The 21,533-nt window shown below is 49.4% G+C and overlaps 1 protein-coding gene across 1 annotated transcript; it reads right to left on the bottom strand.

Annotated features, from left to right (window-relative positions):
• Positions 1-214: 214 nt before the first annotated feature.
• On the bottom strand, positions 215-20,993 carry LOC138672403 (uncharacterized). The gene is made up of 2 exons (XM_069760340.1): positions 20,543-20,993; positions 215-1,544 (listed from the first exon to the last, which is right to left on the bottom strand). The coding sequence occupies exon 2, from the start codon at positions 1,517-1,519 to the stop codon at positions 398-400; it is 1,122 nt and encodes a 373-aa protein (XP_069616441.1). The 5' UTR covers positions 1,520-1,544; positions 20,543-20,993; the 3' UTR covers positions 215-397.
• Between the last annotated feature and the right edge of the window lie 540 nt (positions 20,994-21,533).

The following is a 21,533-nucleotide window of genomic DNA, read 5'->3' as shown; positions in this document are numbered from 1 at the left end:
TCCACTGCGGCAAAAAAGGCGGCAGAAACGCATAAAAAACGCATCGTGGTCACACAGCCTCAGAGTCAGGATATTTGGAGACTTTTCATTACTTTTTGACTGGTGGTATATGAAACAATTCAGTGAAGTCGGCGAGCTTTGATTTGAAAAGATTTGCTTATCTCTAGAAGGGACACACCCCTATTTCGTGGAGAATGCAAACACCCAGTTGTCAATTTATTCATAATTAGTCAGGAGGAACTGCCGGAACTTCATGATGAGGAGTTGATTATCTGTTGATTTCAGATGCTGAGAGAAGGAATGGCAGTGACAGGACGATGATTTGTACATTTATTGGAAAGACCCTAATAAAAGAGAGAAATTACGATTGTATCGTAATAACGAGAAATCTATGTAATTACCCAAAGATGCACACGGTGCCAGACGCCATCCTGTGCTTGTACTCATACAGGACGCAGGAGGCCGGGGGAAAGTCTCCGCTCATCTGCAGCTTCCCTGGCACAGTGTGGATGGTGACCCCCTTGCTAAGACCTTCTGACAACTTCTGGAGCATTCTCTGGGCAAGGTACGTCTTGGCATAGCCTGGATCAGCCTCAATGTTGGCATACACATCGGGGGGTGGGTTTGGGATTTTCCATTCCAGCTCCCCAATCAGCTGATTTATCTTCCCCTTTTCCAGGGAGACAGGGTTCTCACTATAGCTCAGAACCACCTGAGTACCACAATCCCCCCTGACTGAGATGTAGCTTCCCTTCACTAGGACCTCCCTATCTGGTGATGACCGAGAGACCATCACCGCCCAGCGCAGCCAGTCATAGTTCTTTTCCAGCAGTTTCAACATGGCTGTTGCCTTTTCATCATCTGGTAAGGTCTCATTGAGAGGTAGATACTTCTCCACATCCTCCTGGGCCTGCTCCTTGAAATACGCAGCACAATCTCTCGAGGTGTCCTCCATTCTCCGATACAGAGCAGACATTTTGTCCGTCCATCTGCCCATCATGAGCTGGACATCTCTTCCTGTCAGAGACCCATGAACGAAGAGACACAGTAGACCGGTAGCCAATACAAAGTTCACTTGCTGGCAGAAGGCGATCATCTCCCAGCGGCGGGGGTGGTGGTCTCGAATGACCTGCTGTAGGAGAGTCACGTGGTCTGCCAGGACAGAGACCCCCAGGAGCCGATTGTACAGCGCATTCAGCTGCCTGTCGATCTTGTAGTCGTACACATATTGGATGAACACTTCTTTCTCTTTGTCTTTGTAAGACTTTCCGGCACGGACGACGGTTGCCAACTGTTGGTACACAACTACGATGTCATCCTCACACCGGGTGACATCACAATCTCTCATCAGGCCCCTCCCTACCGCCAACTGCCGGTCAATGGACTCCATGGTCTTCTTTACATATTCAATTTCTTCTGTTGTTGCAGATTCATTGATTTGAGCCACGAGCCCGAGAACCACGGAGTTAATTGTCTGAAGAAATCCGACCGAGTCCCACGCCTTAGTGAATAATGCCATGATGATGCCTGATGAGCGGGTCAGCCTGATGTAAAGTGGAAAGAAACAATCATGAAACCAGTGTATTTGTCTGTACTGTATACATCACTGCACCTTTATGTTGTATATTTACAGTATATAGGGCTAGGTCAGATATCTACCTGCAGATATGGGATAATCTTCTGGTTAATAGCATTATGCAGGTGACTGGCCACTGTACTAAATCGGGAGAAAATAAATTAAATTTTGGCCCGGGAGCCGCCCTTTCACACTTTCAGTACCATGTCTGGATACTTGCATAATGCTATTACGCTGATCTCTCCTTCAAACCACATATCCAAGCCCTTTCCACTTCCTGCCGACTGCAACTCAAAAATATTTCACGAATCCGTTCATTCCTCAACCATGAATCTGCAAAAACCCTAGTCCATGCCCTCATCATCTCTCGCCTTGACTACTGCAACCTCCTGCTCTGTGGCCTCCCCGCTAACACTCTCGCACCCCTCCAATCTATTCTAAACTCTGCTGCCCGACTAATCCACTTGTCCCCCCGCTATTCCCCGGCCTCTCCCCTCTGTCAATCCCTTCACTGGCTCCCCATTGCCCAGAGACTCCACTACAAAACCCTAACCATGACGTACAAAGCCATCCACAACCTGTCTCCTCCATACATCTGTGACCTCGTCTCCCGGTACTTACCTACCCGCAACCTCCGATCCTCACAAGATCTCCTACTCTACTCCCCTCTTATCTCCACTTCCCACAATCGTATACAAGATTTCTCTCGCGTATCACCCCTACTCTGGAACCCTCTACCACAACACATCAGACTCTCGCCTACCATCGAAACCTTCAAAAAGAACCTGAAGACCCACCTCTTCAGACAAGCCTACAACCTGCAGCTACCACCGATCGACCAAACCGCTGCATGACCATCTCTACCCTCACCTACTGTATTCTCACCCATCCCTTGTAGATTGTGAGCCCTCGCGGGCAGGGTCCTCATTCCTCCTGTACCAGTTATGACTTGTATTGTTTAAGATTATTGTACTTGTTTTCATTATGTATACCCCTCCTCACATGTAAAGCGCCATGGAATAAATGGCGCTATAACAATAAATAATAATAATAATAATATTAATGCTGAATTATAGGGTGTGATGCAGTGACCCCTGTGACAGCTAGGGGGCGCTGTGTGTGCTCTTTCGGATGTGCATGGAGGCATATCTATTGTGATAATGGTGGTGAAACAGTGACTGGCTGTGATGTGAATGGCCGATATGTGTCGCAGAGGGAGTCTGCGTAGTAAGTCTGATGCAATGTGGTTGTTCTGGGACCTGTAGTCCCTCAAGAATGTGTATATGTATGGTGTAGTGGTAAGGGAGACTTACTAGGCTAGTTGTGTGAGATGGGTGGGACAAACTAGCCACACATCCACACTCCCACCCAGGGGAGTGGTTAAGGGTATATAATGTGACCAGGGTGTGGGTCACAGGGTCCCGGTGTATGGTTCCTGTGTGGTTCCAGTGGAAGGTCCTGGAGAGCCTGTGTGTTGGGAGGTCCTGGGAGTAGGATCGGAACGCTAGCGTCCCATAAGCAAAGCGTCCCATAAGCAAAGCGTCGTGACACCGCAGTTATTCCATGGCACAGAACTAACATCCATCTTCTCTCTTCACACAGGTATTAACTCCCTCTGCTTGCTGTCTCCTGTTTTGCAATCAAATGGTGCAACTTCCTACCTCTGATAGCTGTCCCATCTGCTGCAATAGACTCTAATGGTATTAACTCCCTCCTCTGCTGGCTGTCTGTCATCTGCTGCTTTACCATCTAGAAACATAATTTAATGTGTTTGCTAATTCATTGGTATAATTTATCTGTTGCATTGCACTTAAAACTTAAGGTACCTTCACACATAACGATATCGTTAACGATATCGTTGCTATTTGTGACGTAGCAACGATATCGTTAATGAAATTGTTATGTGTGACAGCGACCAACGATCAGGCCCCTGCTGGGAGATCGTTGGTCGCTGAATAAAGTCCAGAACTTTATTTCGTCGCTGGACTCCTGCTGACATCGCTGAATCAGCGTGTGTGACACCGATCCAGCGATGTCTTCACTGGAAACCAGGGTAAACATCGGGTAACTAAGCGCAGGGCCGCGCTTAGTAACCCGATGTTTACCCTGGTTACCATGCTAAAAGTAAAAACAAACAAACACTACATACTTACCTACAGCCGTCTGTCCTCCAGCGCTGTGCTCTGCTCTCCTCCTGTACTGTCTGTGAGCCGGAAAGCAGAGCGGTGACGTCACCGCTCTGCTTTCCGGCTCCCAGACAGTACAGGAGGAGAGCAGAGAAGCAGAGCGCAGCGCTGGAGGACAGACGGCTGTAGGTAAGTATGTAGTGTTTGTTTTTTTTTACTTTTAGCATGGTAACCAGGGTAAACATCGGGTTACTAAGCGCGGCCCTGCGCTTAGTTACCCGATGTTTACCCTGGTTACCGGCATCGTTGGTCGCTGGAGAGCGGTCTGTGTGACAGCTCTCCAGCGACCAAACAGCGACGCTGCAGCGATCCGGATCGTTGTCGGTATCGCTGCAGCGTCGCTTAATGTGAAGGGGCCTTTACTGTCCACTTACTATCCATGACTGGGATCAGTGTAGATCTTATCTGGTGGAAGGTGTGAAAGTAGATTTTACCAGGCTGAGTGTCTTTGATCATCTTTTCAAAGAAAAAAAAAAACCCTGGTGTGCTAGCCAGCTGCCAAATTATCCTCAACCAGTTCCCACAATCCATCTCTTCTGGGCTATAAATTTAGAACCTTCCTTAGGGGTGCACGCAAGTGGGGGTGCACGCTAGCGTCCCATAAGCAAAGCGTCACAGAAGATAAGCGTCGTGACACCGCAGTTATTCCATGGCAGTTAGTCAGGGCAGGAGTCAGGTAACCCACACTCTGCTCTCCCTTCTATCCATGTGCATTATTCCTATCCTCCTATGCTCCCTTGCAATCCACATTCACCGCCCAATCCTCCCTCCATCACGACTCATATACATCAGCTCCTCTCTCCTTCCCTCTCCCATGTACAGCTCCCATGCACTTCTCACCTTCCTGAAAAACCTCAGTCCATCTTACCCAAACAGACTGCATAAAAAAACTTCATACAATCCCAAAAGCTACTTGCTTTTTATCTTCCTACTCCTGCTGATATCAGGAGACATCTCCCCAAACCCCGGTCCACCATCCACCAACCTCAACCCCTACCCTACCTCACATCGAAACCTTACTAATCTTACTAATATTAATTGCACTCCTTCATCCCCTCCTTCTTTTAATTGTGCCCTTTGGAATCCACGGTCTGTATGTAACAAGCTTCCTTTCCTACACAATTACTTTCTGAAAAACTCTCTGAATCTGCTGGCCCTCACGGAAACCTGGATTCAGGATTCTGACACTGTCTCTCCTGCTGCCATTACCCATGGTGGCTTACAATTCTCCCATTCCCCGAGACCAACAAACAGACCTGGTGGTGGAGTTGGCATACTCCTGTCCCCACAATGCACTTTCCAGGTCATCCCCTCAGTTCCATCACTCTCATTCCCTTCTTTTGAGGTCCACACCATCAGGCTCTTTCGCCCCCTCTCCCTCAGAGTAGCGGTCATATACCGGCCCCCAGGCTCACCCACCCGCTTCCTGGACCATTTCTCTGCCTGGCTGCCGCACTTCATGTCCTCAGAACTACCAACCCTTATCCTGGGAGACTTCAACATCCCCATTAACAGCCCCACTTCCACATCTGCATCCCAGCTTCTGTCACTAACCACTTCTCTCGGCCTCTCACAGCTCTCAACCTCTGAGACACACAAGGACGGTAACACCCTGGACCTGGTTTTTGCCCGGCTCTGCTCAATCTCCTACATAGATAACTCACCGCTTCCCCTCTCTGACCACAACATTCTCTCCTTCACACTCACATATCCTCGCTCACCCCAGCACCCTCCTACCTACCATTCAGTCAGAAATCTACAAGCCATTGACCCTCTTACACTTTCAGACTCCCTACGCTTATCATTGTCCCCAATCTCTTCCTTTTCCTGTCCTGATCTGGCGGTACATCACTTCAATGACACTCTTAGAAGCACCCTTGACCAAGTAGCTCCCCTCACCCTCAGGACCTCCAAACACAGAATAAAACAGCCCTGGCTCACATCGCAAACCCGATTTCTCCAGCGATCCTCTAGGTGTGCTGAACGCTTATGGAGGAAAACACGCACACCAGAAGACTTCATACACTTCAAATTTATGTTAAGGACCTATAACTTTGCCCTTCACTTCGCTAAACAGACCTACTTTACCACTCTGATCTCCTCACTATCCAACAACCCCAAGAAACTTTTGACACCTTTCACTCCCTCTTCAGGCCAAAAGCACAAGCCCCTATCACAGATATTTGTGCTGGTGACCTGGCCTCCCACTTTATAGAGAAAATAGACAATATCCGTCAGGAAATCCGCTCCCAACAACTAAGTTCAGTGACTCCCATCCCTCCCCTCATTGCCCCTGGCTCACTCTCCACATTCGATCCCATCACAGAAGAAGTCTCCAAGCTCCTCTCCTCTTCTCGTCCGACTACATGCACTACCGACCCCATTCCCTCACATCTCCTCCAGTCTTTCTCTCCAGTTGTCACAAGTCACCTAACTACAATCTTTAATCTCTCCCTCTCCTCTGGCATTTTCCCCTCCTCCTTCAAACACTCTATCATTACTCCATTACTAAAGAAACCCACCCTCGACCCATCCTGCACAAACAACTACAGACCGGTCTCCAATCTCCCCTTCATCTCTAAACTCTTGGAGCGCCTGATATACTCCCGCCTTACCCGTTACCTCTCCACTCACTCCCTCCTAGACCCTTCACAGTCCGGTTTCCGCCCCCTACATTCGACAGAAACTGCACTCATCAAAGTGACCAATGACCTTCTGACAGCAAAACGTAATGGTGACCACTCTCTGCTCATTCTTCTCGACCTTTCTGCAGCTTTTGACACTGTTGACCACCCTCTCCTGCTCTCTAGGCTCCAGTCACTAGGCATTAAGGACACTGCTCTCTCCTGGTTCTCCTCCTATCTTTCCGACCGCTCCTTCAGTGTTCTGTTCTCTGGCTCCACTTCATCTCCTCTTCCTCTCACTGTTGGGGTACCTCAGGGCTTAGTCCTTGGCCCCCTTCTGTTCTCTCTCTACACGGCCCCAATTGGACAGACCATCAGCAGATTTGGCTTTCAGTATCATCTTTATGCCGACGACACACAACTATATACGTCATCCCCTGACCTTACCCCCGCTGTACTACAGAATGCCACTGACTGTCTGTCCGCAGTCTCCAACATCATGTTCGCTCTCTATCTGAAACTCAACCTCTCCAAAACTGAACTTCTTCTGCTCCCACCATCTACTAACCTCCCTAAATCTGAAATTTCCCTCACCGTGGGTGGCACCATAATAACACCCCGGCAGCAGGCGCGCTGTCTGGGTGTTATGTTTGACTCTGATCTCTCCTTCACCTCCCATATACAATCTCTTGCCCGCTCGTGCCGCTTACACCTAAAGAACATCTCTAGAATCCGCCCTTTATTCAGTCGCCATGACAGCACAACGAGAGAGGGGATCCGCCCTTCAGGGACAGGAAACCTACAGACATAAAAAGGGCGGCACCTCTCTCCCACGTCAGTTTGGTTTCCTGTCCCTGACAGCGGAACCTCTTGCAGACAGGCCCTGACAAGGGGGTCGAAGTAAGAAGACTCCCCACTCCTGGCGGCCCGGTACAGGTAGCGGGGGTCCCCTACCTCGGCCCGTCCAGGGGGCAGGAAGCACCACACGGCAGGGGCACTGCGCGGTGTAGGTGACAGCAGGAGGAAGCAGCCTCTGATAGGCTAGCTTCTCAGGCAACCGCACATACCTATGGAGGTGCTTGGCTACTCAGGGTCCTGGGAGTCACGCTGGTCCGGGCGGGGACGCGGCATTGGTCCGGGGGGTTTGCTGGCGTCCTGGTCCGCGTGTCGGCTTGGCGCCGCCGCCGCGTCCTGAAGGGGGCGTGTCCGGATGACGCGGCGGGCGGCGCGGCCGGATGACGCGGCTGGGCATGCGCAGTAGCGTCATCTCCGGCTAATGGCGGCGCCCAGCTGCGGGATCAGTCTGGGCTTCAGGGAGGGGTAGCGCAGCACAGCGGCAGACTGTTTAATGGCCACCTGGGATTCCCTGCTGGCCCCCATCCGGGGGCGGTACCTTGGGGGTATTTAATGCGGCAAGCTGGGATAATCAGAGTTCCTCACCCATTCCATAATGGAGTCGCCAGAAGGAACTACCAGCCAGCAGCAGCAGGAGCCGCAGCAGCTGTCAGATAAGCCTCGTAGAAGCTCCCAGCGTCGGTCTAGTGGCAGTAGCCGCGCTGGTGGAGCTAAGGAGGCACGGATCTCTATACCAAAATCCTCAGCCCGTAAAGATTTGCCGGCTTCGAAGGATCCCCCATCTACGGTACCACTCATTACTGGACGGGGTAAGTGAGCTTCGTGAAAGTCCACTTAGTGATGGTTGTGTTCCCCTTGTCTTTTTTCCTCTATCAGGGGAGGAAAAGTTTGTCCAAAGCCAAACATAGGCAGTGTGTCGAATGTGCAGAGCCGCTTCCAGATGGACATTTGAGGAAGTTATGTAAAATATGTATTCAACGTTTACTGGAGGAGGAGGCGCCTGATCTAACCTCTACAATAAGAGAGATGGTGAGACAGGAAATTAAAGGTGCCGAGAGATCCAAATCTCGGGGGGCAGAAGCTAAAAGGTCATCCCCTTTATCTGAGGTAGATTCGGATTCGGGTGAGCTGAGCTCAGGGTCTCTTCCGTCCACTTCCTCCTCTGAGGATCAGGAGTCTGCTCGAGCCTGTTTGTCCCTAGAAAGGGTTAACCATCTGGTCAAAGCAGTTAACAGCACAATGGGGATAGAAGATACCCAATCGGAATGTTCCATTCAGGATGTTATGTTCAGGGGTATTGAGCGAAAATCCCGAAGAGCCTTTCCAGTGATTGACAAGATCAAATCGTTAATCTCAAAAGAATGGAAGAAACCAGAAAGGAAGGGGTCGCTTCCGCCAGCCTTTAAAAGACGGTATCCCTTTGAAGAAGCGGCTTCGTCCTCATGGGATAAAGTCCCGAAGTTGGATGCAGCAGTCGCTAAGGCATGCAAAAAGTCGTCTCTCCCCTTCGACGACTTGGGAAATTTGAAAGACCCGTTAGATAGGAAAGCCGACATCTTCCTTAAGGGAGCTTGGGAGACTTCAGCGGGGTCTCTGAGGCCAGCCATTGCAGCCACTTGTACCGCTCGATCCTTGATGGTTTGGTTGGGTCACCTCTAAGATCAGCTCAGAGATAAAGTCCCTAGGTCGGAAATATTGTCCTCTATGTCCACAATCCAGGATGCCGCAGCCTTCCTCTCAGATGCTTCAGCAGATTCGGTCAGGTTGGCCGCCAGGTCCTCGGCATTATCCAATGCAGCCAGGAGAGCACTATGGATAAAATGCTGGCCAGGGGACTTACAAGCTAGAACAAAATTATGTAGCATTCCTTGTGAAGGGGCTCACTTGTTCGGACCAGTCCTAGACGAGCTATTGGAAAAAGCAGGGGATAGTAAAAAACGCTTTCCCTTCCTAGGAAGACCCTTCTACAGACGGGACTATAATAGAGGATGGTCCAACCGCAGAAGACCATATAGAGACTCCAACAGAGAATCTACTAGATATGACAACAGCAGAAGAAGGGGTAGAGGATTTATGTTTAATCCTTCACGAGAGGTTAAGAAACCACAATGACTAGCGGACCAGGTGGGGGGTAGGCTTTCGGCCTTCTACCCAGCCTGGGTGCAGATTACAAACAATCCATGGATTCTAGGCATTGTGGAGAAAGGCCTAACCTTAGACTTCCACCATACTCCTCGGGACAAATTTATGTTAACACCTGTTCGTTCCTCCTCTACAGAGCAGTTGGCACTAGAGTCTGAGGTCCGGGAGCTCCAACAGAAGAATGTTCTAGTCAGAGTCCCTGCAGGCGAGGAAGGTAGGGGGTTTTATTCCCCTCTGTTCCTGGTCAAAAAACCTGATGGTTCATATCGCACCATTATTAATTTAAAAGGCCTGAATAATTTTCTGTTCATACCCTCCTTCAAAATGGAGTCGGTCAAGACAGCAATAAAATTACTCTTTCACCACTGTTTTATGGTTGTCTTAGATCTCAAAGACGCCTATTACCATGTACCAATTCATATTGATCATCAGAGATTTCTTAGGGTGGCGGTCTCACTAGCTGGCACAGTAGAACACTTTCAATATCAGGCACTTCCGTTCGGAGTCGCAGTTGCACCCAGGGTGTTCACAAAAATCATGGTGGAGGTTATGGCGCACTTGCATGAACAGGATATATTAATAGTCCCGTACCTGGATGATTTGCTAATTGTGGGTCATTCTGAGTCGCATTGCTCAGACCAACTACAGAAAGTTATGGATGCGTTACACAAATTGGGCTGGATGATCAATATAAAAAAATCGCGCCTTCAGCCCCTAAAAGTACAAGAATTCCTGGGATATGTTATAGACTCTAGTCAGCAGGAATGTCGCCTGCCGGACACAAAAGTTGCTAAGATTAAGCATTTGGTCACCAGGGCAATAAATAATCCCTTAGTATCAGTCAGGGGTGCGATGTCAATCTTGGGCTCTCTTACGTCCTGCATCCCGGCAGTTCTCTGGGCACAGTTCCACACGAGGGCTTTACAGTGGGACGTGTTACACAATTCCCGTCGCCTAAATGCTCACCTCGACAGTAAATTCACACTTTCTGCGGAGACTGTACATTCGCTTGGTTGGTGGACTCACACTTCGAATTTACACAGGGGGGTCCCTTGGATAAATCACATATCTAGGGTGCTGACTACGGACGCTAGCCCCAAAGGGTGGGGGGCTCACTTAGGGGAGGATTGGGTTCAGGGACTATGGTCTCTGTCTGAACAGGACTCTTCCTCCAACTTGAAAGAACTGTTGGCAGTAAAACATGCCTTAAATAGATTCCTTGTACCCCTACAGGGTCGACACGTCAGGCTTTTGTCAGACAATCGGGTAACTGTGGCCTACATTAATCGTCAAGGTGGCACGCGATCCAGTACATTGATGGAGGTCGCAAATCATATCTTTCAGGTGGCCGAAGTACATCTTCTCTCCCTGACGGCGCTTCATATAAAAGGAAGTATCAACACCAAAGCCGACTATCTAAGCCGCAACATGCTCAGACAGGGGGAGTGGTCGTTAAATCCAGCCATTTTCAGTCAGATCATCCAGTTATGGGGTTGTCCGGAGATAGACCTTTTTTGCCAACAGAGGGAACAAAAAATTACATCAATTCTGCTCCCTAAATCCAAAAGACAACCCATACGCTGTGGACGCTCTGCTGATATCTTGGCACTTCAGGCTCGCGTATGCTTTTCCCCCTCTAAATCTAATTCCCCTAGTCCTGAGGAAGATTCGGGAGGACAAGGCCCGGGTAATCTTGGTAGCTCCATTTTGGCCCAAGAGGGCTTGGTTTCCTTGGCTGAGAAAGATGTCTGTCTGCCAACCATGGATTCTTCCAGAGCTACCAGATCTGCTCTCCCAGGGACCAATCCTCCATCCTCAAGTAGCCAACTTACACCTAGCGGCATGGAACTTGAGAGGTCCTTACTGAGGGGGAAAGGATTCTCTCAGAATCTGGTTAATACTCTCCTTAAAAGTAGAAAACCATCTACAACGGGCATTTATGTGAGAGTATGGAGAAAATTTTTATCTTTTTCAGGGGCTCAAATTGACCAAGAACCATGTATTAACCAGGTTCTTGAATTTTTACAAAAAGGCCTGGAAATGGGCTTGGCCACAAGTACTCTTAGAGTTCAGGTGTCAGCGCTGGGAGCGTTATATAATCTTAATTTAGCCAGTAATCACTGGATTGCTAGATTCTTTAAAGCAGTCACCAGGTCTAGACCAATTATTAAACAAAGCTTAGTCCCATGGGACCTAAATTTGGTACTCTCAGCCCTGACGCAAGCCCCATTCGAGCCCATTGATACTATTCCTGTGAAGATCCTGTCAATCAAAACAGCCCTGTTAGTTGCTCTCACATCTGCTAGGAGGGTTAGTGATCTGCAGGCACTCTCCAGACATCCACCATACATGCAAGTTAGGGAGGATAGGGTCATATTAAAACCCGATCCCCTATATCTGCCTAAAGTTGCGTCTAAATTTCACAGGGTTCAGGAGGTAGTCCTTCCCTCCTTTTGCTCCAATCCTACTAACGATAAAGAACGTAAATTCCATTGCTTAGATGTGAGGAGATGCCTCCTTAGATATATTACAGTTTCAGATTCCTGGAAAAAAGATAACTCTTTATTTGTAGCCTATCAAGGGGTAAGGAAAGGTCTTAGAGTATCTAAAAACACTCTAGCCAGATGGATTAGGGAGGCAATCTCTCTCGCTTATACCGCAGGTGGCAACGAAGTTCCAGATGGTATAAAGGCACACTCCACGCGAGCCATGGCATCTTCCTGGGCGGAGAGGTCAGAAGTGTCAATCGAAGACATATGTAAGGCGGCCACATGGTCTTCCCCTTCTACCTTTCTTAGACATTACAGATTAGATCTGGGTAGTTCCTCAGACCTTACGTTTGGGAGAAGAGTGCTAGAAGCTATTATCCCCCCCCCTAAATCTTTCGTCTCTGAAAGTCTCTCGTTGTGCTGTCATGGCGACTGAATAAATACGTACGCTACTCACCTGGTAGCAGTGTTTTTTCAGGAGCCATGACAGCACCCTTAGATTCCCTACCCTATGTTTTGGATAATTCAACACCCTGTTAATCTTGAGTTAAAGTTTATATTCACTTGCATAATAAAAAGTATTTTTGTATATACTGCATCTGTGTTACTAACCAAGGTGGTCCTCTCATGCTCTGGAAACAACTGACGTGGGAGAGAGGTGCCGCCCTTTTTATGTCTGTAGGTTTCCTGTCCCTGAAGGGCGGATCCCCTCTCTCGTTGTGCTGTCATGGCTCCTGAAAAAACACTGCTACCAGGTGAGTAGCGTACGTATTTTCTCACCATGGAGACAGCTAAAACCCTCACGGTCGCCCTGATCCACTCCCGCCTGAACTACTGTAACGCTCTATTAATTGGCCTCCCCCTCACTCGACTTTCCCCTCTCCAGTCCATCCTTAATGCAGCAGCCAGGGTTGTCCATCTGGCTAATCGTTACTTGGACGCGTCCGCTCTTCGCCAGTCGTTACACTGGCTGCCCATTCATTACAGGATACAATTCAAAGTACTTGTTCTCACCCACAAAGCTCTCCACAGTGCGGCCCCCCTTACATCTCCTCCCTCATTTCTGTCTATCAGCCTAACAGACCACTGCGCTCTGCAAATGACTTTCGGCTAACCTCTGCACTAATCCGTACCTCCCACTCCCGACTCCAAGACTTCTCCCGTGCTGCGCCAATCCTCTGGAATGCTCTACCCCAAGATATTAGGACCATCCATAATTTGCATAGTTTTAGGCGCTCGCTCAAAACACATTTGTTCAGAGCGGCCTATCACGTTCACTAATCAGTCATGTTATGTTTGTGTGTGTGTAGCCCATTCACTATCCCCATCTATTCCCCAACCCCTGAAGATGGCTGGACCATCATTGTAAATACATCATTGTAAATACACACCTGTGCTTTGTATCTCCCCCACCTCATTGTAGATTGTAAGCTCTCACGAGCAGGGTCGTCTTATTTTGCTTTAATTATTGTATTGTTAACGTTGTTACTTATGACTTTTGTGTTTGAAACTGTTAAACTGTAAAGCGCTGCGGAATATGTTGGCGCTATATAAATAAAGATTATTATTATTATTATTATTATCCCTGAATAGCACACTGAACCATCTGTGTTGGATTTCCTGGGAGTAGGAGTCCTGAATAGCACATGGTGGGGCTTTGGACCTGGTGGCCTGGGGTGTTGGACAGAGGTCCTGAATAGCACCTGGACAGGTCACATGTGCGGTTCATGTGAGGAGGAGATGCCAGTGTGTTGGATTTCCTGGGAGTAGGAATCCTGAATAGCACACAGTAAGACTCTGGTTCTGGATGGTCTATGTGGGTGAAGCTACCGTCCTTCAGTGGCTCTGGACTGACTGATGTGTGCCGGCCAGGCAGGTTGGTGAACCCCGTAAGGCAGCTTTCCCGGAGGAGTGGACTGACGAGGAGTCAGCAGGTGGAGCAGGAGCTCCCCTAAGGTACCTGTACAGACTGTTGGTACTTGTGAAATGAACTGTGTGGTAACCCACGGCAACTGGTCAGGAGAGGACCAGCGTGTTTAGTTGCTGCAAACCGTAATGTCGTATGTTGGTGCCTGTTGTGCTCCATGGACATTGGTGAAGTGTACGGCGTACGGACACCCATGGTAACTGGGCAAAGTGAGAGGTCCAGCATGTTTAGTGTCCGTGAAACAAAGCCGTATATGAAGTGTACAAGATAAAGCTGCAAGTTAACATCACCAGTTTGTGCCTTTTGTGTTCTATGGAATGTATAATGTGAACTGTGCATAACCCGGTTTATGACACTTTAATAAACTGTATGGACTGTTTTGTGTTCAAAAATCGTGCCTGACTACGTTAATCCCGTGCCAAGCGAGTGTCCCCCAATACACTTAGTGAGCGCAATCTTACAAGGGTTATGCAGGTGCCCGGCCACTATGTCACCAATGTGATAGCGTTAGTGCACTTGGCAGATGCCCTTTAATTACCTGCTCTTTAAACTAGTGACTGCATCTCCAGGAGACATCTACAATACCCAATGACAGGTATGGAAGCTCTCACCCATCGCTCACTTGTCCACTTTCTCATTGTGTTCAGCATTTCCACTAACCTTTCAGCATAAAGCAGATCTATAGGACCATGCCACAAACCTCACCTTTACACAAATCGCATCCTGTCTCTCACGTACACAGATCCCATTCTCGCCTCTCCTGTCCGCAGATGTCATCCACACCTCTCCTGTTCACAGATCCCATCCACACCTCTCCTGTCAGCAGATGTCATCCACAACTCTCCTGTCCGCAGATGTCATCCACACCTCTCCTGTGCATGTATCTCATCCACTTCTCTCCTGTTCACAGATCCCATCCACACCTCTCCTGTCTGCAGATGTCATCCACACCTCTCCTGTTCACAGATCCCATCCACACCTCTCCTGTCAGCAGATGTCATCCACAACTCTCCTGTCAGCAGATGCCATCCACTTCTCTCCTGTTCACAGATCCCATTCTCGCCTCTCCTGTCCGCAGATGTCATCCACACCTCTCCTGTTCACAGATCCCATCCACACCTCTCCTGTCAGCAGATGCCATCCACAACTCTCCTGGTCACAGATCCCATTCTCGCATCTCCTGTCCGCAGATGTCATCCACACCTCTCCTGTTCACAGATCCCATCCACACCTCTCCTGTCAGCAGATGCCATCCACAACTCTCCTGGTCACAGATCCCATTTTCGCCTCTCCTGTCCGCAGATGTCATCCACACCTCTCCTGTCAGCAGATGTCATCCACAACTCTCCTGTCAGCAGATGCCATCCACTTCTCTCCTGTTCACAGATCCCATTCTCGCCTCTCCTGTCCGCAGATGTCATCCACACCTCTCCTGTTCACAGATCCCATCCACACCTCTCCTGTCAGCAGATGCCATCCACAACTCTCCCGGTCACAGATCCCATTCTCGCATCTCCTGTCCGCAGATGTCATCCACACCTCTCCTGTTCACAGATCCCATCCACACCTCTCCTGTCAGCAGATGCCATCCACAACTCTCCTGGTCACAGATCCCATTCTCGCATCTCCTGTCCGCAGATGTCATCCACTTCTCTCCTGTCCGCAGATGTCATCCACTTCTCTCCTGTTCACATATCCCATTCTCGCCTCTCCTGTCCGCAGATGTCATCCACACCTCTCCTGTTCACAGATCCCATCCACACCTCTCCTTCCGCAGATGTCATCCACTTCTCTCCTGTTCACAGATCCCATTCTCGCCTCTCCTGTCAGCAGATGCCATCCACTTCTCTCCTGTCAGCAGATGCCATCCACTTCTCTCCTGTTCACAGATCCCATCCACACCTCTCCTGTCCGCAGATGTCATCCACTTCTCTCCTGTACATATATCTCATCCACTTCTCTCCTGTTCACAGATCCCATCCACACCTCTCCTGTCCGCAGATGTCATGCACTTCTCTCCTGTACATATATCTCATCCACTTCTCTCCTGTTCACAGATCCCATCCACACCTCTCCTGTCCGCAGATGCCATCCACTTCTCTCCTGTACATATATCTCATCCACTTCTCTCCTGTTCACAGATCCCATCCACACCTCTCCTGTCCGTAGATGTCATCCACTTCTCTCCTGTTCACAGATCCCATTCTCACCTCTCCTGTCAGCAGATGTCATCCACACCTCTCCTGTCAGCAGATGTCATCCACACCTCTCCTGTCCGCAGATGTCATCCACAACTCTCCTGTGCATATATCTCATCCACTTCTCTCCTGTTCACAGATCCCATCCACACCTCTCCTGTTCGCAGATGTCATCCACTTCTCTCCTGTTCACAGATCCCATTCTCGCCTCTCCTGTCAGCAGATGTCATCCACTTCTCTCCTGTTCACAGATCCCATCCACACCTCTCCTGTCCGCAGATGTCATCCACACCTCTCCTGTCCGCAGATTTCATCCACAACTCTCCTGTGCATATATCTCATCCACTTCTCTCCTGTTCACAGATCCCATCCACACCTCTCCTGTTCACAGATCCCATTTTGCCTCTCCTGTCCGCAGATGTCATCCACAACTCTCCTGTGCATATATCTCATCCACTTCTCTCCTGTTCACAGATCCCATCCACACCTCTCCTGTCCGCAGATGTCATCCACTTCTCTCCTGTTCACAGATCCCATCCACACCTGTCCTGTCCGCAGATCCCATCCACACCTCTCCTGTCTGCAGATGTCATCCACACCCAGGCTCTGACTGGCCCATAGGGGAGCAGGGGAATCCCCCCGGTGTGCCCCTGTGCAGACATGGGCCCACAACCCGTTTGTATGGGCAGTACTTGGCATAATTCACTTGATTCACTCTGTATAGAAAAGATCAGCATCTCATCATTCATTAACCATGCTACCCAGTTTATTATTATATAGAGATGTAAGTAAATTTGTGAAAGATGGCAGTGTAATATTTGCACGCAGGTGAAGAGTGGGCCCCCAAAGACAATGTTACTGGTGGGCCTTCGGCACCTCAGTCCAACAGTGTCCACAACTCTCCTGTCCACAGATGTCATCCACAACTCTCCTGTCTACAGATGTCATCCACAACTCTCCTGTACATATATCTCATCCACTGCTTACCGTACACTCGGAAGTCTCACTCATCTGCCTTACATCTCTCCGCTTTACCGTACACTCTAAATTCTCAGACACCTGCCTCGCACCTGTCCCATTTTACTGTATACTCAGAAGTCTCACTCATCTTCCTCACACCTCTCCAGATTTACCGCACACTCTGAAGTCTCATTCACTTGCCTCGCACCTGTCTTTACCGTACATTCGGAAAACTCACTCACCTGCCTCACACTTCTCTGGCCTAACTGTATACTCGGAAGTCTCACTCATCTTCCTCGCACCTCTCCAGATTTACAGTAAACTCGGAAGTCTCATTCACCTGCCTCGCACCTCTCTGTCTTTACCGTACACTCGGAAAACTCACTCACCTGCCTCACACCTCTCTGGCTTAACCGTATACTTAGAAGTCTCACTCACCTGTCTCGCACCTCTCCCACTTTACCGCACACTCGGAAGTCTCACTCCCCTGACTCGCACCTCTCCCACTTTACCGTACACTCAGAAGTCTCACTCACTTGTCTCGCACCTTCCCCACTTTACCATACACTCAGAAGCCTCACTCACCTACCTCGCACCTCTCCGGCTTAACCGTATACTCGGAAGTCTCAGTCACCTGCCTCCATATTTCCCACTTTACCGTACACTCAGAAGCCTCATTTACCTTCCTCACAACTCTCCGCTTTATCGTACACTCAGAAGCCTCACTCACCTGCCTACATATTTCCCACTTTACCGTATGTAACGGGGTCTACCACGCTGGGGTACCTCTTTCAGTACCACCCCGTGTTTCAGGAGGTCCACTCTGCTTTGGCTGGAGTCTGAATGAAGGACGCTGGCTGGAATCGCTTGGTTACATGGTCGCATATAAAAGATCACTGCTTCTCCACGTATTTACAGTCTGACAACACTTTACTCACAGGACACAGAATATATCCCACAGATACAGAGGGCAGGCCAATAGAAAAGCAGCAAGCCAGACATACATTACAATAGCCGCAGGTGGTCGGAGCCTGCCGATATTTACTGTGGGAATTACAAAGGTGGGGGACGGACAAAAGGGGAATATCATGTCCCCTCTGCCCAGGGGTGCAGCTTGTGGGCTGATGCATTAGGGACATGCGTCTCACATGGAACCTATTATACATACATATAACTGCACAACGTATTCTGGGTGCTGAGTGGTTCTGTAACACGTAACACCGTACTCTTGGAAGTCTCACTCACCTGTCTCACCCCTCTCCCACTTTACCATACACTCGGAAGTCTCACTCACCTGCCTTACATCTCTCTGCTTTACTGTGCACTAAGAAGTCTCACTCACCTTCCTCACACCTCTCCAGATTTACAGTACACTCGGATGTCTCATTCACCTGCCTCGCACCTCTCTGGCTTTACCGTACACTCGGAAAACTCACTTACGTGCCTCGCACCTCTCCCACTTTACCATACACTTAGAAGTCTCACTCACCTGCCTCCCACCTCTCCAGCTTGACTTGTGAGTCTTCTGTATGTCTCTAGCTGTTTCTATTTCTTATCTGACGCTTATCAGGTGAGCGATACCAGAGAAACAATAGAGCAGGCTCTGGTTGGTTCTAATTCACAAAAGGTGACACGGAGGACACATTAACACCAATGTCACGTCCCTTGCTGCTAAGAGAGACCAGCACTGACCGCACTGCATCCATGGTACTGGGAATGAGCTCTAGGCCAGTACACATGATCGTCATGTCAGAATGGGGGAGACCGTAATAAATGCTGCTTGACAAGGGAGAACATAAATTCCTGACCCACCCCATTACACTCCAGTCTGAAAGTGAGACATGTACATTAGGGTTGAGCGAAACGGATCGGACAAATTCAAAAATTGCCGACTTTCGGCAAAGCCGGGTTTCGTGAAACCCGACCCGATCCTAGTGTAGGATCGGCCATGAGGTCGGCGATCTTCGCGCCAAAGTCGCGTTTCGTATGACGCTTTCAGCGCCTTTTGTCAGCCAATGAAGGAGGACTCAGAGTGTGGACAGCGTGATGACATAGGTCTCGGTCCCCACCATCTTAGAGAAGGGCATGACAGTGATTGGCTTGCTTTCTGCAGCGTCACAGGTCCTATAAAGGGGCGTGCATGCCGACCGCAATCTTACTTCTACAAAAAGAGAGAACAAAATAAAGCAGCACAACCTATAAGCGAGATCCGGTGCACACTAAGTCTTCAATAATGGAAACCCGACAATCTCGGGAGGTGCTCGCGTAGGAAATCAGGAAGGCACCAAGTAATAATAATAGAAAAAACGTGGCAACACTCACCGAACCTGTGACCAAGGCTTGTCTTTATTGGGGTATATGTGAACGAACCTATCATTACAGGAAACGGCTGCCCACTCTCCCCAGTCCCACAAGCTCGCTGTCTCGGGGTAATCCTTGACACTGATCTCTTCTTCAAACCACATATCCAAGCCCTTTCGACTTCCTGCCGCCTTCAACTCAAAAATATTTCACGGATCCGTACATTCCTAAACCAAGAATCTGCAAAATCCCTAGTCCATGCCCTCATCATCTCCCGCCTCGACTACTGTAACCTCCTGCTCTGTGGCCTCCACTCCACCACTCTCGCATCCCTCCAATCTATTCTAAACTCAGCTGCGTGACTAATCCACCTGTCCCCCCACTATTCCCCAGCCTCTCCCCTCTGTCAATCCCTTCTCTGGCTCCCCATTACCCAGAGACTCCAGTACAAAAGCCTAATCATGACATACAAAGCCATCCACAACCTGTCTCCTCCATACATCTGTGACTTCGTCTCCCGGTACTTACCTACACGCAACCTCCGATCCTCACAAGATCTCCTTCTCTACTCCCCTCTTATCTCCTCTTCCCACAATCGCAAACAAGATTTCTATCGCGCATCACCCCTACTCTGGAACCCTCTACCACAACACATCAGACTCTCGCCTACCATCGAAACCTTCAAAAAGAACCTGAAGACCTACCTTTTCCGGCAAGCCTACAACCTGCAGTAACCACTGATCGACCAAACCGCTGCAGGACCAGCTCTATCCTCACCTACTGTATCCTCACCCATCCCTTGTAGATTGTGAGCCCTCGCGGGCAGGTTCCTCTCTCCCCCTGTATTCTCACCCATCCCTTGTAGATTGTGAGCCCTCGTGGGCAGGGTCCTCTCTCCTCCTATATCCTCACCCATCCCTTGTAGACTGTGAGCCCTCGCGGGCAGGGTCCTCTCTCCTCCTATATTCTCACCCATCCCTTGTAGATTGTGAGCCCTCGTGGGCAGGGTCCTCTCTCCTCCTGTATCCTCACCCATCCCTTGTAGATTGTGAGCCCTCGTGGGCAGGGTCCTCTCTCCTCCTGTATCCTCACCCATCCCTTGTAGATTGTGAGCCCTCGCGGGCAGGTTCCTCTCTCCTCCTGTACCAGTTGTGACTTGTATTTCTCAAGATTATTGTACCTGTTTTTATTATGTATACCCCTCCTCACTTGTAAAGCGTCATGGAATAAATGGTGCTATAATAATAGATAATAATAATAATAACTGAACGTTGCTTGACTCACTGCTCCGCATGGTAGATGGTACGGCTCTGAGTTGTCGCAGCCGCAGTTCATGGTCCCTCCCTGCTTGGGCCTCCCGCTCAGCCCGCTGGACTCTCTCTGCCTCCTGCTTTTCCGCTTTTTCATGGTAATGCTGGATCAGCTGCAGACGTCCATCACGGTCATTGGATTGGCGGCGAGTTGTTTCAAGGCCACCTGCAGGTGGGGGTCCAATCCGCCCTGGTTGTTAGTTGGGCCGGCAATCAGTAGTTAGACCTCTACTGCTGCACAATTTTCGCTTGTGCCGGCTTCTGCGGCCTCTGGGCTCTGAGGCCAGATTTGGTCTGCTTCAAGTTGCACCAGTTCAGTGACCATTTGAGCCTTGGGTTTGCCCTGGGGGTCCAGGCCATGGTACATGCATACTCCAACAAGAGTGTCCTTCTTCTGCTGGGTGTACCAGGCTTCTCCTTTCGCGTCCAACATTGCCTAATAAAAGATAGGATAGAAAAACGAAGAGAAAGGGAGGGGGTAATCACAAGTACACACGGTATCGTCTCAGGACTAATAAAACACTGAGCTTGCTCTCCAGACTTATTTACGCAGAGTCCTCGCAAGAACTGTGAAAGTTTTTAGTGGGAGTGATGATTGCTCAAACCCGATCACTAATGCTCTATTATCCCACCGTTCTGCCAATAATATGTCACGGTTCACACCGTGCTGCCAACACTATGTCACGGATCCCAGCAGTATGTCAGGGATCCCGGGAAGGATATCTTTATTGTTCCCAGACTCCCCACTACTCACACCAATTTGTCACGAACAAGGGTTTTTTTGGTTGCCCCTGGTTCCTTCTGAAGCGGATTTATCTATATCCCACTTCCCAGTTCCGGTTTGAAACCTGCAGCTCTCTGGCGCCCCCTTACCCTCAGGTCAGGCTAGGTACTGCACCTATGGTAATTAGTCGGCAGAAATGCTGCCTGCTGTGTACTTGCTATTGGGCACACTGCAGTGTGGG

The sequence above is a fragment of the Ranitomeya imitator genome, chromosome 3 (assembly GCF_032444005.1).
Source record: "Ranitomeya imitator isolate aRanImi1 chromosome 3, aRanImi1.pri, whole genome shotgun sequence".
NCBI lineage: Eukaryota > Metazoa > Chordata > Amphibia > Anura > Dendrobatidae > Ranitomeya > Ranitomeya imitator.
Note: the sequence above shows the minus strand (reverse complement) of the source record. Positions and strands in the feature narration are given on the sequence as shown.

Bases quoted from the DNA above. Each gene is read 5' to 3' on its own strand.
- LOC138672403 (XM_069760340.1), bottom strand. From the start codon at position 1,519: ATGGCATTATTCACTAAGGCGTGGGACTCGGTCGGATTTCTTCAGACA.